This window comes from Diabrotica undecimpunctata, chromosome 2 (genome assembly GCF_040954645.1).
Source record: "Diabrotica undecimpunctata isolate CICGRU chromosome 2, icDiaUnde3, whole genome shotgun sequence".
Taxonomy (NCBI): domain Eukaryota; kingdom Metazoa; phylum Arthropoda; class Insecta; order Coleoptera; family Chrysomelidae; genus Diabrotica; species Diabrotica undecimpunctata.
In genome coordinates, this window is record NC_092804.1 from 110,989,575 (window position 1) to 111,004,355 (window position 14,781).

The 14,781-nt window shown below is 34.6% G+C and overlaps 1 protein-coding gene across 2 annotated transcripts in view; it reads left to right on the plus strand.

The window, feature by feature from the left end:
- ArfGAP1 (ADP-ribosylation factor GTPase-activating protein 1) overlaps window positions 1–8,941 on the plus strand; it is a 45,850-nt gene extending 36,909 nt beyond the window's left edge. For both annotated transcript variants that reach the window (XM_072523277.1, XM_072523278.1), the window contains exon 8: window positions 8,263–8,941. In XM_072523277.1, coding sequence (XP_072379378.1) covers window positions 8,263–8,518 — 256 coding nt within the window. In that variant the 3' untranslated portion in view covers window positions 8,519–8,941. The remainder of the gene's footprint in view (window positions 1–8,262) is intronic.
- Window positions 8,942–14,781: the final 5,840 nt, after the last annotated feature.

The following is a 14,781-nucleotide window of genomic DNA, read 5'->3' on the forward strand; positions in this document are numbered from 1 at the left end:
ATGATTACATTTTTCTGATTATTATACCATGTTGACGCCTATGAAACATCGTGCAGTTCCGTATGGGTTTCGTTTTATTAGCTGTGTTAGGAAAATTTGAACTCTTAAGGTTGACGTTCTGGAAATTTTAAATATAAGTGACGTCACTTTATATAAATTGTGACGTGCACGCATTTTTATACGAAAAATACTATATTACTGCACGTTAACTCTGTGGAGCCTCAGAAAATACCCACATTACTTTTTGTGAACAAACCTAGAGGAATAGATTACATGAAGTTGGCCTGCACGCCAGATATCCATTGAGGCTTCCCATGTTACATCATGGAAATCGTTGACACATATTAAGAGTGGCATAACATGTGCATTGGGTCTTACAAAAATGGAGTTTTGTGTTATTCATAGATGAAGCAAGGTTTTGTTACCCTGCTTCAAGAAGAGTGAGAGAGGACCTGGTCAACAAAAGAGACTCGGGCATATGCAAGGTGTTCGTCCACATAGTGGTCTACAAGTTATGATGTGGGCTGGAATAATTTTTCATCATCGAACTGTTCCCGTTTTTGTGGAAGACACTTTGAATAAATATCGATATATTGATTGTATCTTATAACCTGTTGTCCTTCTATTTTCCACTACTGTAGGTCCTGATTTGCGTTACATGCAGGACAATGCCATGACACATACTGCAGCAACAGTAAGATATTGGTTTCATAATGAGGATATTACACTTTTACCGTGGCCAGCACAATTGCCAAATCTTAATCCCATCGAGCATGTATGGGATATGCTTCAGAGGCGGGTTGGTCCTTATTTGCACAATATTCACACTTCAAGGTCTTCTTACACAGGTATGGATCCTATTGCATCAAAACCAAATTGATAATTTAATTTTAAGAATGCCAAGGCGGTGGCGAGCTGTAATTAATGCTGCTAGAGGAAATACAGATTATTAAACATATTTGTTGTTAGATTTTTATGCTTTATATTACCTTTTATGTTAAAAATGTCCATTAAATTAGAGCACTTTTTAACTTTTGTTTGATTATTTCATCATAGAGAAATCATATTACACTGAAATTAAGATGAATTCATTGCTGATTAATCAGGCATTATAACGGTATGTCACTTTTTAAAATCCAATCAAAAGTGTGTGTTCCTTAGTTAGACCTTTTTGATGTGTTAATACACAAATAAATGTTTTATCGATTCGTAAAACATGCTTGTACATATATACGAGGCGTGTTTTTTAAGTAAGTACCGTTTTGGAATTAAAAAAAGACGTGCAAAGATATGGCAATAATTTTATTTTTACATGAAAGCCTGTACCTTAATTTTACTTTTCTACATAATTTCCGTGAATATTGAGGTACTTGTCATAACGTGGCACCAGTTTTTGAATACCCTCCTGATAAAATTCTGCCGCCTGACTTGTTAACCACTGCATCACAAATGTTTTGACTTCGTTATCGTCTTGAAGACGCTGACCGCCCAGGTGTTTCTTCAAGTGCTGGAACAAATGGTAGTCGCTGGGCGCCAGATCAGGGCTGTATGGAGGATGATCTAGAGTTTCCCATTTAAATGATTTGATGAGATCTTTGGTCTGATGAGCCACATGTGGACGGGCATTGTCATGCAGCAAAACGATACCCTTACTCAACTTGCCACGTCTTTTGTTCTGGATTGCACGACGCAGATTTTTCAATGTCTCACAATAGGACGCTGCATTGATTGTCTCATTACGAGGCAGAAACTCCACTAGCAATACTCCTTTTCTGTCCCAAAAAACTGTGCACATGATTTTCCGGTCAGAAATTGTTTGCTTAAACTTCACTCTTTTGGGTGATGATGAATGTCGCCATTCCATGGATTGTTGTTTCGATTCTGGTGTGACGTAGGCCACCCACGTTTCGTCACCAGTAACAATTTGGTCTAAAAAATTTTCACCTTCACTGTGGTACCGCTCAAGGAAAGTCAATGCACTGCCTAAACGTTGGGTTTTGTGCAAACCCGTCAACATTTTTGGAACCCAACGTGAACACAATTTCCAGTAATTCAAGTTCTCGGTAACAATGCGATACAAAACACTACGAGAATACTGAGGAAAGCAGTCGGACAATGATGAAATTGTAAAGCGTCTGTTTTCTCTCACCTTTTCGTCCACTTTCTGCACCAAATTTTCATTAACGACCGAAGGACGCCCAATCCGTTCTTAATCATGCACATTTGTGCGGCCATCTTTAAATGCTCTCACCCATTTCCTTACCATTCCATCACTCATAATGTTTTGTCCGTAAACTTCAACGATCTCACGATGAATATCGATCGGTTTTACGCCTTTAGCACTAAGAAATCGTATAACAGCCCGTACTTCACAATCAGCGTGACTCACGATTGTTGGAGGCATCTTAAACACTGGAGTAAACAAGTATACAATGAAGAATCAGACTGTAATGGCGTAAGTGCGTAGACAAGAGATGTAGGTAACCAGCGCTCATACGCGGAACGCCGACCGTAGCGCTGCGGCGGCGGAATCGCAAAACGGTACTTACTTAAAAAACATGCCTCGTATCTATACTTTTTGACGGTATACTTGTATAGGTTTTTAATCTGTCTGAAAAAATTAATACATAATTTTTTTAATAGCTCCATTGTATTGACAATCTGTAATAAAAAGTAAATGTTCTGTAAAATAGTTAGCAAATGGCTTGTAGTTAGCAAAAAAGAATTACCCGTTGATACTTTTCTATATATATCATTGGCACTAGCACTGTGTCATATGCGTCTTTGGGTTGCGTTGGGCTTCTACTTCTGATTTCTATTGAAATTCTGCGACTACTTTGTAGTTAATAGCTGGGATCTTTCGCTTGGGCCTTCTTCTAACTGGTTTACTCATTAACTTTTGGTCTAGATTATTGGGATGTTCTGTTAGTCTGCCCATATCGTTGGCTGAGGTTGAGGACAATATTGTTGCTTGGAACGTTCTATGGTGCATTATCATAAGAACTTTGGATTTAAATCTTTCCAGGATGTCGATGCTTGATCTAATTGCTGTTCCCCACAATTGAATTCTATAACTCCAGATGGGTTTTAGAATGACTTTATGTATCAACACGACATTGTTATCGATGGACAGTTTTGGCTTCCGATCTATGAACTTGTATTTGTTGAGTTTAATGTCTAGCTGTTGCCTTCTTGTTAGCCTGCGATCCAAATGCATTCCTCAATATTTTATTTCTTATTCTGTTACAGAGGATGACTATTTAATGATACCGAAGAACATTTTCCCTTGCAGTTTGTAAATGGTACTTCACATTTTAAATAAAGTTAGACTGTACTCTGCGTGATGCTGTAACGAAGCCTAGAAGTTGGGTATTACCATGGGTAACACAAAAATTACACTGGCACTAGGTACATGATATGTTGAAGGTCACAAAAATAATAGCAGCTTTCTGCATTGATTACCATCAGAAAATATTCAGAATAGTAATTGAATCTGCTGGAGCTTCCACCACAATTAAATGGGAACCATTCTGCGCAACTTAAATTAATTTATTTCGTCTTTAATTTTTTCGTTAATACATACTTTAATTGACTTCAGACTATTTAATTCACCGCATACTATTTTTAACACCACTCCCAGATATTTCTGGCGAATGGATTCCAGTCTAACGGAGGAGTAAAACGCCGAAAAAATTCTTCCTCGGTGGTAACATTCTAAGGGGAATCTCGAGAGTTTTATTTTTTTTTTTATCTCGTAGAAAAGGATCTGTCAAATCTCCGGCCTATATTAATTGAAAACTCAGTAATTATTTTGAAATTACTATGGGCGAAACAGTGAAAACGAATTAAGAGAAGGACAATAAATAACTATCTCTGTAGGCATTTGGCAATGTAAACAAACAATTGGATTATGTATTTTTACTCGAAGGCACACTAAAGTGTTTTTCTTCGAAGATTTTGAGATACATTTCAAATGTTTATAGAAAACTCTTTCGAATATTTAAATGTAAGACGCAAATTAAAACCTTATTCTTCTTCTTAAGGTGCCTGTCCGTTCCGAACGTTGGCGATCATTCTGGCTATGATGACTTTGTTGGTTGCTATACGGAATAGCTGTGTTGAGGTCTTTCTATACTATGCTCTTAGCTTAGCAAGCCAGAATATTATTCTTCGTCCTGGGGCCCTTTTTCCTTCATTTTTACCTTGCAAGTAGCTCGTATCTGCCTTGATTTCTCATTATATGTCCCAAGTACTGCAGCTTACAGCTCTTCACGATGTTGACCAAATTCCCAGTTGTGTTCATCCTCTGCAGTACTTCTTCATTGGTGACTTTGTCTGTCCATGGTATCTTCAGGAAAAACCTTATACAGGATGGGAAAATAAAAATACTACAATACTATTTCTGGATATTTTTGAGTCATCTGTAAGTTGCTGTGGTCACTTCTGGAGATGTAGGTAAATCCACCAAATATTAGGTAAAGTATTAGGCGGAATACATTACCTTACCGTAATTGGGTAGTCTGGTATAATCGTGTTTTACAAGGTAATGTCGGTCTTGCAGGTATGACTTTGTAATTGTTAGGATTGAATTTTTTGATTTCCTGTTTTTCTGGCATACCCGAAAGTTGTTGAGTGGTAACATGGTGTGCTCTAAAGTCAAACTGGTAATGAAGTATTATTTGTTTGTCACTTAAAAGCTCTATTTTTCACAACAGTGGCTTTTCAGTATTTTAAACATAATGGGGAGCAAGCTACTAGATCTGTAGGACTTTCGGGGATTTCCAGGTTTTGGAATTAAAATTATTTGGGCTATTTTCCAAACTAGGGAGAAATATCTCCTCTTAATGGCGTTGTACAATTCTTGAGGAGTTTCAAGTTGGTAAGGTGATCTTAGATATTAAGTTGTATTTCATTACAGTTATAGTCATATGTTAAGATGTTTATCTGCAAGAAATAGTTGGAAAACCTTTTTAAAATCTTTTGCAAAAATTTTTGGCTTTCTCTGTGTTACTCTATACTTATGCTCTATTTTCAATGCGAATGAGGGAGTTGGAAAGATAAGGACGTTCTATTTGTTTAGTTGCTTTCTATAGGAAATATTCGGTAGCTTGTGTAGCTGTAAGATGTCTGAGAAGTCTATCTGTCATAACTAGCATCAGTAGCATCACAGCTCGTTATAAAGTCTTCTTCAGAAATAATCCTCCATTCGTCCATGGCTGTCAACTCTTCTCCAGGGCTGTCAACTCCTATAAATTTTAAATTTCTCTAGGTTTTCTTGATACTTAAGTCTCAGTCTTCCTCTGGTTCGTTGTTCCATCGGCCATCTTCGGTCAAAAACTTTTCTGACGGTTGTACCTTCCTCTCGCCTGATTACACGCCCTATTAATCTAAGGCGTACTACCTTGATGAATCTTAAAACGTTAGGTTCCCCAAAACTTCTATACAACTCAAAGTTGTAACGCCTGCACCACAGACCTTGCTCTTTTATTCCTCCATATATTCTTGTTAGCATTTTTCGCTCGAAACATATAAGTAAAATTCTTTGTCAATCTGTGTGACGACGTATCTGCTCCATATGTTAGCACTGGCTTTGTTAATATTTTATACTTATTGGCAAGCACTATTTATTCTTTTAATTTCTTCGCTGATATTTTTAGTTAACAGCGAGCCTATGTATAAGAAGGTTCCAATTCTAAATCGTCAATTATTATTTTTCTATGTGTGTGGTTGCTTGACCTAGTAAAAGACATATGTCTTTTGGGTATTTATATTTAGTCCCATTCTCAGTGCAGTTAAGACTCCCTTAACGACCGGAATGCTGCGATCACAGACTCTTTGAACCTAGCTATGATGTCGATGTTATCTGCAAATCCGACAAATTGTACAAATTTGTAGAAGCTGGTGGCATTACTATTAATCTGGGACTCTCGAATTACTTCTTCTAGAACAAGGTAGACCTAAGGAACATGCTAGTCCATAGTCTTAGTCCATTTTTGCAATAGAAGGGTCTTGAAAAATGGTTCTTGATTCTGACCATGCTCACTGCTCCTGTGATTGTAAGTTCGGTTAGTTGAACAAGATGAAGCGGTATTAAGAATTACACTATAGTCAGGAGAAGTTTATATCTATTAACCGAGTCGTATGCGGCTTTAAAATCCACGAATATGTGGTAGGTGTCGACGACAAACTCATAAGGATTTTTCAAGAATCTGCCTTGCTGTAAAAATATTCTGTAACATTGTTGATTTATTGAATCGAAAGCCGCACTGACATCCTCCCACTATTCGCTCGGCGTAGCGTTCATTCTTTTGTACAATATGTTGGACGGTACTTTATATGCTATTTTGACTACAGTGATTCATCTATAATTATCACACGATCATGTCTCCCTTTTTGTAAAGTGGACATATACCCAATTTCCAGCCAGCAGATGTTTCTTTCTATTGCCAGATTTGTTATTAATTTATGCTTATGTATTAAAAGGGTGTCTTTAAAAATTTCCGCCTGGAGATTATCCGAACCTGATACTTGGCTATTTTTCAATGTTAAAATGGCTTCTCTTATTTCTTCTTTGGTAAAGGGTGGCTGCCGATCATTTTTATTCATATAAATCATGGGAGCATACATCCCATCTTCATAATTGCCATTAAGCAGTTCTTCAAAATGATTCGAATATCTGTTTAGTATATATTCCTTGTCACTAATTACAGATACATCACTATCTTTACAGGCTATTATTATGAATTTGAATTCTTTTCTACAGCTGTTTACCTGTTGGTAGAATATTCGTGAGTATTTTCTGTTATGGTGGTTAACAATCTTGTGTAGAACGTTTTCGCATAGTTTTAACTGTGCTGCAGCTTTATTTAGATTGGTTTTGTGTTATGATGCTCTCTTCAGCTGCCGTCTACGTCTTAGTCTTGGTTTTTTAATCATTGTTTGATTATATTGGATGGTTTATTATTCAAACCGAGTTTGTTTCCTTAACTGTCGTTGATTTTCATGCAGTTTAGATTGGTTTTGTGTTATGATGCTCTCTTCAGCTGCCGTCTACGTCTTAGTCTTGGTTTTTTAATAATTGTTTGATTATATTGGATGGTTTATTATTCAAACCGAGTTTGTTTCCTTAACTGTCGTTGATTTTCATGCAGTTTAGTTAAGGTGTTCTGTGGTATTATCTATTCCCTAGTTTGTTTTTAGTGAGGTGTTTAGTTCTAGTTTATTAGTAATTATCTGAACTGTTTTAAGTTTGTAAATTTGTTGATCAATGAAGAAAGTAGTGATCTATGAAGTATTTATGAACATGCTGAACAGTGTAGAGATCTGATTTCCCGTCAGTTCGCCCGTCAGTATGTGTTCAGTATTGTTGTGTGTCAATTACAGTTTTCTTGCTTTCGTGGAAATGAGTCAAGAGCCCTAATGCGTTTGTTTAGCGTTGTAGGCTCTGCCTATCAAGAATGTGTTTCCAAGAGAACTGAAGAGCTGTGTCAATTGTATACTGTTTGTCTATACTATATTGAATATGTTGTGGTGGGTAGTAAATGACAGTTATTCACTTATGCACTTCCCAAGATTCAGCTGATAAACTGGTTCCTTACAAATAGTCTTCAGTGATTTTACGGTGCTTGTAATGCTTAATTGATTTCTTGATTATGATTGTACCATATGGGTGATTGGTGTTGTATGTTATATAATTAGGACATTTGAAATAACTGCGATGGGTAAAGTGAGTTTCAGATTCCATCATTATGACAATGTTGTGAAGGCTTTGTCTTCTTGGATGTGTTGGGTTAGTTCTTTGTCGTTGTAGAATGCCATTTTGAGAAACTTGATAAATTGGACAGTTCCTGTTGGTTGGATATTATTTGAGTATATGTGTTGTTGGGTTATAGTTCCTTATATATTCGACTGTCGTTGTGAACCTTCAAAATGTGAGAGGAACTAACCTTATATTCTTTTATGTTTTATTTTAGAAATATAGAATTTACTTGATTTTGTTTTCATTCTTCTCGATATTTCTGGTCGTTTGGTTTATTCTAGGGTGATTTTTTTCCATCAGTGGTATCGCGTTATTCAATATATCAGTTTGTGCAACAAGGTGGATGAGGTGGGTTCTGAATAAAGAAATAGAAAGTAAAATGATTTTTATTTTTCTTATTATTTTTAGTACAGGCCATATATAGTTTTTCGTGCTAGTTTTATCCGATCACCTTATTTTAATTACAACATAATAGTAATCCTTTTATTTGTTTTATGTTTTAGAGCATCAAGCCCTAAATCTCCCAATCAAAACTGGGAAGGAGATTGGAGTGGTTATCAAAATGAAGATCACGGTAGTTACCAATCAGATTTAAAAACTTATTCATCAAATAGTATAACATCGCCAATAGAAGATAAATCCAGTAAAAGTAACAAAAAAGAAAGAAAGCCCAAGGAAAAAGAAACGCAAAAAAAGGTGGAAAATACGTGGAATGATAAGTGGGGAGATGATGAATTGTGGGAAAGTTTGAATAAATAAAGATCATTTATTTATCCTTTGTAAAGGCTCTTAAATTCAATGAATAGGGAAGGCTGGCCTAAAACGGCATAATATTTTTTGAAAGTGTCATACTTTTAACATAAGTCAACTAAGAAAAAGTAGAAACTGCGTCAGATGTAATATTTATTTGGTATTCACCCTGTAGGTTACCAATAAAACAAAACCAATCATCCATTGCAACTCCTCTGCGCTAGAGATATGAAAATTGTACTATTGTCACATATCACAAATTATAATCAAATTATAATTATATTAAACCGGTAATGTGCCGTTTTACCCAAGTAAGCGTTTTAAGCCAGCCTCCCCCAACTGTACAGATTGGTCCAAAAATGTGGAAATAATTAATTGTATGTAATATACACTGTGTTAACTTGTAACAGAATATATTTATCCAAAGTGCCATTGTATATATTTTATTTTCCCAAATAATTTTAGCTATTTGTCATTTATCTTACAGAAACAATAAGAAATTACTGCTTTGCAGACCTGCATTCCCATGCCATACTTTGGTTAGTGGTCCGAATTTCTTTGGGTTTTGGAAATAGTTCTAATGAGAATTGTACGAACCGTTTCTTAAAAAACTTTCAGGTATTTGTTTTTTCTTGTAAGTTTTAAGAGGTAGTTATTGCGCATTTTGTTCGTACAATTAAGAATTTTATATTCATAATTGGCGTGCATACGGATTATGGTCTCAATTTTTTTATAGAGAAAAATAAATTATATTTCAAATTAAAAATCATTTTTGAATTTTTTGTTTAATTTGTGACGTTTCTTTTTTTTATATGAGGCGCCGTTTTAATGCAAAAAAAATAAAACATCTCATCTCATATTTTTCCTTTCTTTAATACGTTCTCAATAACTATCTAATTCAATAAGATTAATCAAGAACGATAGCAGAAAGTACCACTAAAAAAATTTTAAATAGGGGCAAAGCTACAAAAAATGTTCAAAATGAAACATTTCTTGTTCACGTTTCCCTGAAACGTGACACAAGATTCAACTCTTAGCCTCAGTATTACAGTATTTGTGCAAATAATATTGCTGGTGTATTTCTTATTTACTTGATGTAATAGTGGTTTCAGTTACATTAACTGAAACTTTGCAGAGAGGTAGCTTTGTTCATGTTGATCAAAAGTTCTCATTGCCCCGAGACTCAGAAATTAATTGTTTCTAGAGTTATAGAACTTCAAAATGTCGGTTTTTACTCCATTTTTCAAAATCACGATCTGGAAAGGTATTGTTCCACACATACGGCAACTGAATCTCAATAAACAGGAATATGGGATCTGAATGACTTTTTGACAGGGAGACATTAAAAAATGTAATTCCGTCACCATATTCGTGTTTATTGAGCTTCATATACATATTGAATGTGTGGGACGGCACGTTTGCCAATTCATGATTTTGAAAATGGACTAAAAATCGACATTTTGAAATAGCTCAGAAACAGTTGATTTCTTAGTCTTGGGGCACTGAAATCTCTTAATCAGCTTGACCAAAGCTACCTCTCTGCAAAGTTTCAGTTAATTCAACTGAAACTTCTAGTTAATTTAACCAAAACCACTTTTACATAAGTTAATAAGAAATACACCAGGAGTATTTGCACGAATACAGCTAGCGTGGATAGGAGTTGTTTCAAGTGGTCATGTTAAACATTTTTTTTTTTTGTAGCTTTGCGCTTACTTAAAATTTTATAAGTGGAACTTTCTGTTATTGTTCTGGTTTAATGCTATTATATTAGATTGTTCTTGAGATTGTATTAACCCTTTCGACACTGTTGCCGTAAAAGTACGATTTTTATTTGCAGCTTTGATGAGCGAGCGCCGTACTATTACGCCAATTAATCTCCATCGTTCAGGTTTTGTCACCGTACATTTTTAAGTATTTACATCTTTGGAGAGCAATAATCGTAATAATATGTTCTGCATTATCCATCTTGCTTACTAGTATCGTTCATGTACGTTACGATCCACAAATACACCATACTGATGGCGTACATACACGGCAGCACATCACCCACCTTAGCATCGTACTTTCTGAATACCGTTTTTTTTAGTTTTACGAAAAAAATTCCACTACTTCGATAAAACGAATATAAACAAACTGCCGACAAACGAAAAACGATTCAACCACTTCAATATAAAGAATGTAAACTGAGTGGCCGTCTCGATCGCGAAGTGCAAAAATTTTCCCGGCGCTGTATATGAGCAACGCGCAACCGATACTTGGCCCGTAGCAAAAGGGTTAAAGAAATGAAACTAAACCTAACTCTACTAACTAACTAATCTAACTAAAACCACTTTTACATATGAAAGGTGCAGGGATCATTTCAAATCATGGAAAAAAAATTCATTATTCAAAAATATTAAGTAATTTTAATCGCAAATTATTAATTTAGTACTTAAAATCTATCAATAGTAAGTTGTTATAAATAAAAACCGTGTTTGAAATACTTCATAAATAATACCCGCTTCTGAAAACAGCCTTCCACTGTATGAGTGGCACAGAGGCAAAAGTGCATAACCCCAAAAATTTCTTTTACTGGATTAGACTTAATAAGTGCTTATAATTTGTGTAAAAATCGTGTGCAGAATCAGCTTAAACTAAATTTTTGTTCGTATGGTGTCCCCATCTATAAACTGGTTTTGGTGACGCATCGGAGCCTGTTGGATTTTCGCAATTTTAGATAGCGATTATAATCCAGGTTCTTCAAATTTCGAGTCTTCAGGTAAGATAGTTACAATATTATTATTTAAATATAAAACAAGCAAGATATTCCTTAATACACCCATTTATAAACAAATGTGGCTTAGGCTGTTTTGCCGCAAACTTATTTGTAATATATTTTTTATTGTTCTCGACGAGAATGATGGTGATTCGGGAGAAAAAACCTAAAAAATGAGTTGCCGAACACTAAGAATAAAGACAATGATGAACCAGAAGGCCAATCGTACCAAAATTCCAGAAAGAAAGTAAGAAATCTTGAGAATCATGCAAGGTATAAAAGGAAGATGGGCAGGGAGAAAGGAGAAGAATATGTCACGGAACAAGAAAAACATATAAGTGATAAAGAACTAGTAGTTGGACCATGATAGTGCAAAATGAAGTGGCATATGAAAATTTCTAATGAACGAAAACAAAGCATCTTTAAAAAGTACTTAACTGGTCAATGAAAAATGCTTTTATTTAATGACCAAAGAAACATCTTTCATCAAGAACTATTTTTCTTTGCACCAAAGAAAAGCAGAAGTAGTTGCAAACTAAAACTAAAACAAAAAGCCAAATATAATTAAGCAAAAGAATCACAGCAAAAAATATCACTTTTAGTCTTTGATCTTCAGAAAACGCTTCCTATGAAAGGTGCAGGGATCATTTCAAATCATGGAAAAAAAATTCATTATTCAAAAATATTAAGTAATTTTAATCGCAAATTATTAATTTAGTACTTAAAATCTATCAATAGTAAGTTGTTATAAATAAAAACCGTGTTTGAAATACTCCATAAATAATACCCGCTTCTGAAAACAGCCTTCCACTGTATGAGTGGCACAGAGGCAAAAGTGCATAACCCCAAAAATTTCTTTTACTGGATTAGACTTAATAAGTGCTTATAATTTGTGTAAAAATCGTGTGCAGAATCAGCTTAAACTAAATTTTTGTTCGTATGGTGTCCCCATCTATAAACTGGTTTTGGTGACGCATCGGAGCCTGTTGGATTTTCGCAATTTTAGATAGCGATTATAATCCAGGTTCTTCAAATTTCGAGTCTTCAGGTAAGACAGTTACAATATTATTATTTAAATATAAAACAAGCAAGATATTCCTTAATACACCCATTTATAAACAAATGTGGCTTAGGCTGTTTTGCCGCAAACTTATTTGTAATATATTTTTTATTGTTCTCGACGAGAATGATGGTGATTCGGGAGAAAAAACCTAAAAAATGAGTTGCCGAACACTAAGAATAAAGACAATGATGAACCAGAAGGCCAATCGTACCAAAATTCCAGAAAGAAAGTAAGAAATCTTGAGAATCATGCAAGGTATAAAAGGAAGATGGGCAGGGAGAAAGGAGAAGAATATGTCACGGAACAAGAAAAACATATAAGTGATAAAGAACTAGTAGTTGGACCATGATAGTGCAAAATGAAGTGGCATATGAAAATTTCTAATGAACGAAAACAAAGCATCTTTAAAAAGTACTTAACTGGTCAATGAAAAATGCTTTTATTTAATGACCAAAGAAACATCTTTCATCAAGAACTATTTTTCTTTGCACCAAAGAAAAGCAGAAGTAGTTGCAAACTAAAACTAAAACAAAAAGCCAAATATAATTAAGCAAAAGAATCACAGCAAAAAATATCACTTTTAGTCTTTGATCTTCAGAAAACGCTTCCTACTCCTAAGTTAAGTACAGATGTAGTTGATTATAAGAGACAACTGGGGACGTTTAATTTGGGCATCCATGATGAAGTCACAGAAATAGGACACATGTATGTCTGGCCTGAAAATGTGACATCCCGAGGAGCTCAAGAGATAGCTTTATATTTAATAAACCATCTTGAGACGCACTTACCTGACCCAACCGAATCTGATTTTGTGTAGAGATGCTTGCGGAGGCTTTAAATGGAATATAAAGGTGGCTTTAATGTTAAGCAATTACCTAAAAGTGTAAATCGTCACTCAAAGTTATGGAACAAAGATTTTTTTCTATCTGGACATAGTTTTAATACACGCGATCAAGATTTTGGGTTGATTGAAAAGGAGAGAAAACACCATGATCGAATTTTTGATCCCGATGATTGTGTTTCCATAATTAACTCGGCGAAAAAAAGAAAACGAAAATTACAGGTCAAAATAAATTAACCTAAACTCTATCCACCGAGAAGCGATAGTGCCAGTAAACAACGAAATATACGCGTGTAGGGTTATAAACGTTTTAATTGGCTGTCGTTTAGATCTCTCTACGCCTATTTCAGATCTGTATTACGAAAATTAAGTGATATTTATGAATATATATTATTAAATAATAGAACATTTTTGATTCAATGCACATACAAAGTCGGCAATAAATGTTTTTCTCATCCCATATATCATAAACTTGGGAATAGATATTCATTATACAATTTTTTGTTTGTATTTTTAAATTAAATACTAATACTAAATCAACTGGCAACACTGTACACAGCTGTACTGCTGTAACTTCCATTAAATTAGTATTTGAAGAGAAGTCGAACGATAAAGATGCATCCCTAGCCACAGTTAGACGATACTTCTGTTATTGCGCTGTTGCCAATTTGTTATATTTTATTGTGCTACATAGATTTTAAATCCATTTGTTGACAATTATGAAAAATGAGCACATACATTTTGCAATGCATATGGAATGACATTTAAAATAACTTTTTTTTTCAAACCTTTTATATTTTTTGCACTTATTTCTATTTCCGTTAATCAGTCTGGTAAAATTATAATAAATCAAACTTGAGGAAAATGTATGTTATGCATTATTCTTATAAAAAAGATTTACAAATAATAATTGAGATTAGTGGGATAATTATGAAAATAAATACAAACAAACGAGGCTTACATGCCAAAAAAATCGTTCGCCTTCCGTTTTATAGCTAACTTGGAAAAAAAAACGTGGCTGCTAAGATGGCTTACCTTGTTGTCGTTAAAAACAATTAGGAAAAACTTGAACTATCACTATTACTACCAATTTCTATAATTAACGGTTCAACCATGACCTCAATAATATGATCAAGTTCCCAGAACTTTTTTTCTACTGTATTCTGCACAAGCTTCTCACAGTTTTTCCATTTCTCCTGGGTAATGTTGTTAAGGGCATCATTTAAAAGGATTTTGACATCTGCAAATTTGAAAGTCTTGTTGTTGGCAGCAACAAAATTTTTAGCATCAGCCCAAATCAGCTCGATAGGATTGAGCTCACAATGGTTGGTGGCAAACGTAAAACGGTTTTATTTTGAGCTTTTGCGAGTTCATCGATAACATATTTGTTATATTCAGCCTTACGCTGAATTGTAAGAGTTCAACTTTAAGCATGTCCTCATCGAAGTCGATATTTTTTTATCGTAACCAGTCTTTTATTTTTTGCTTTATCCATGCTGTAGTCGGTACTTTCTCACTTTTTCGCGAATGGTAAGGAGCATTATCGAAAACTATGACACAGTTGTCTTCTAAAAGGGGCAAAATATTTGCAAAAACTTTTCAAAACCGTCTGA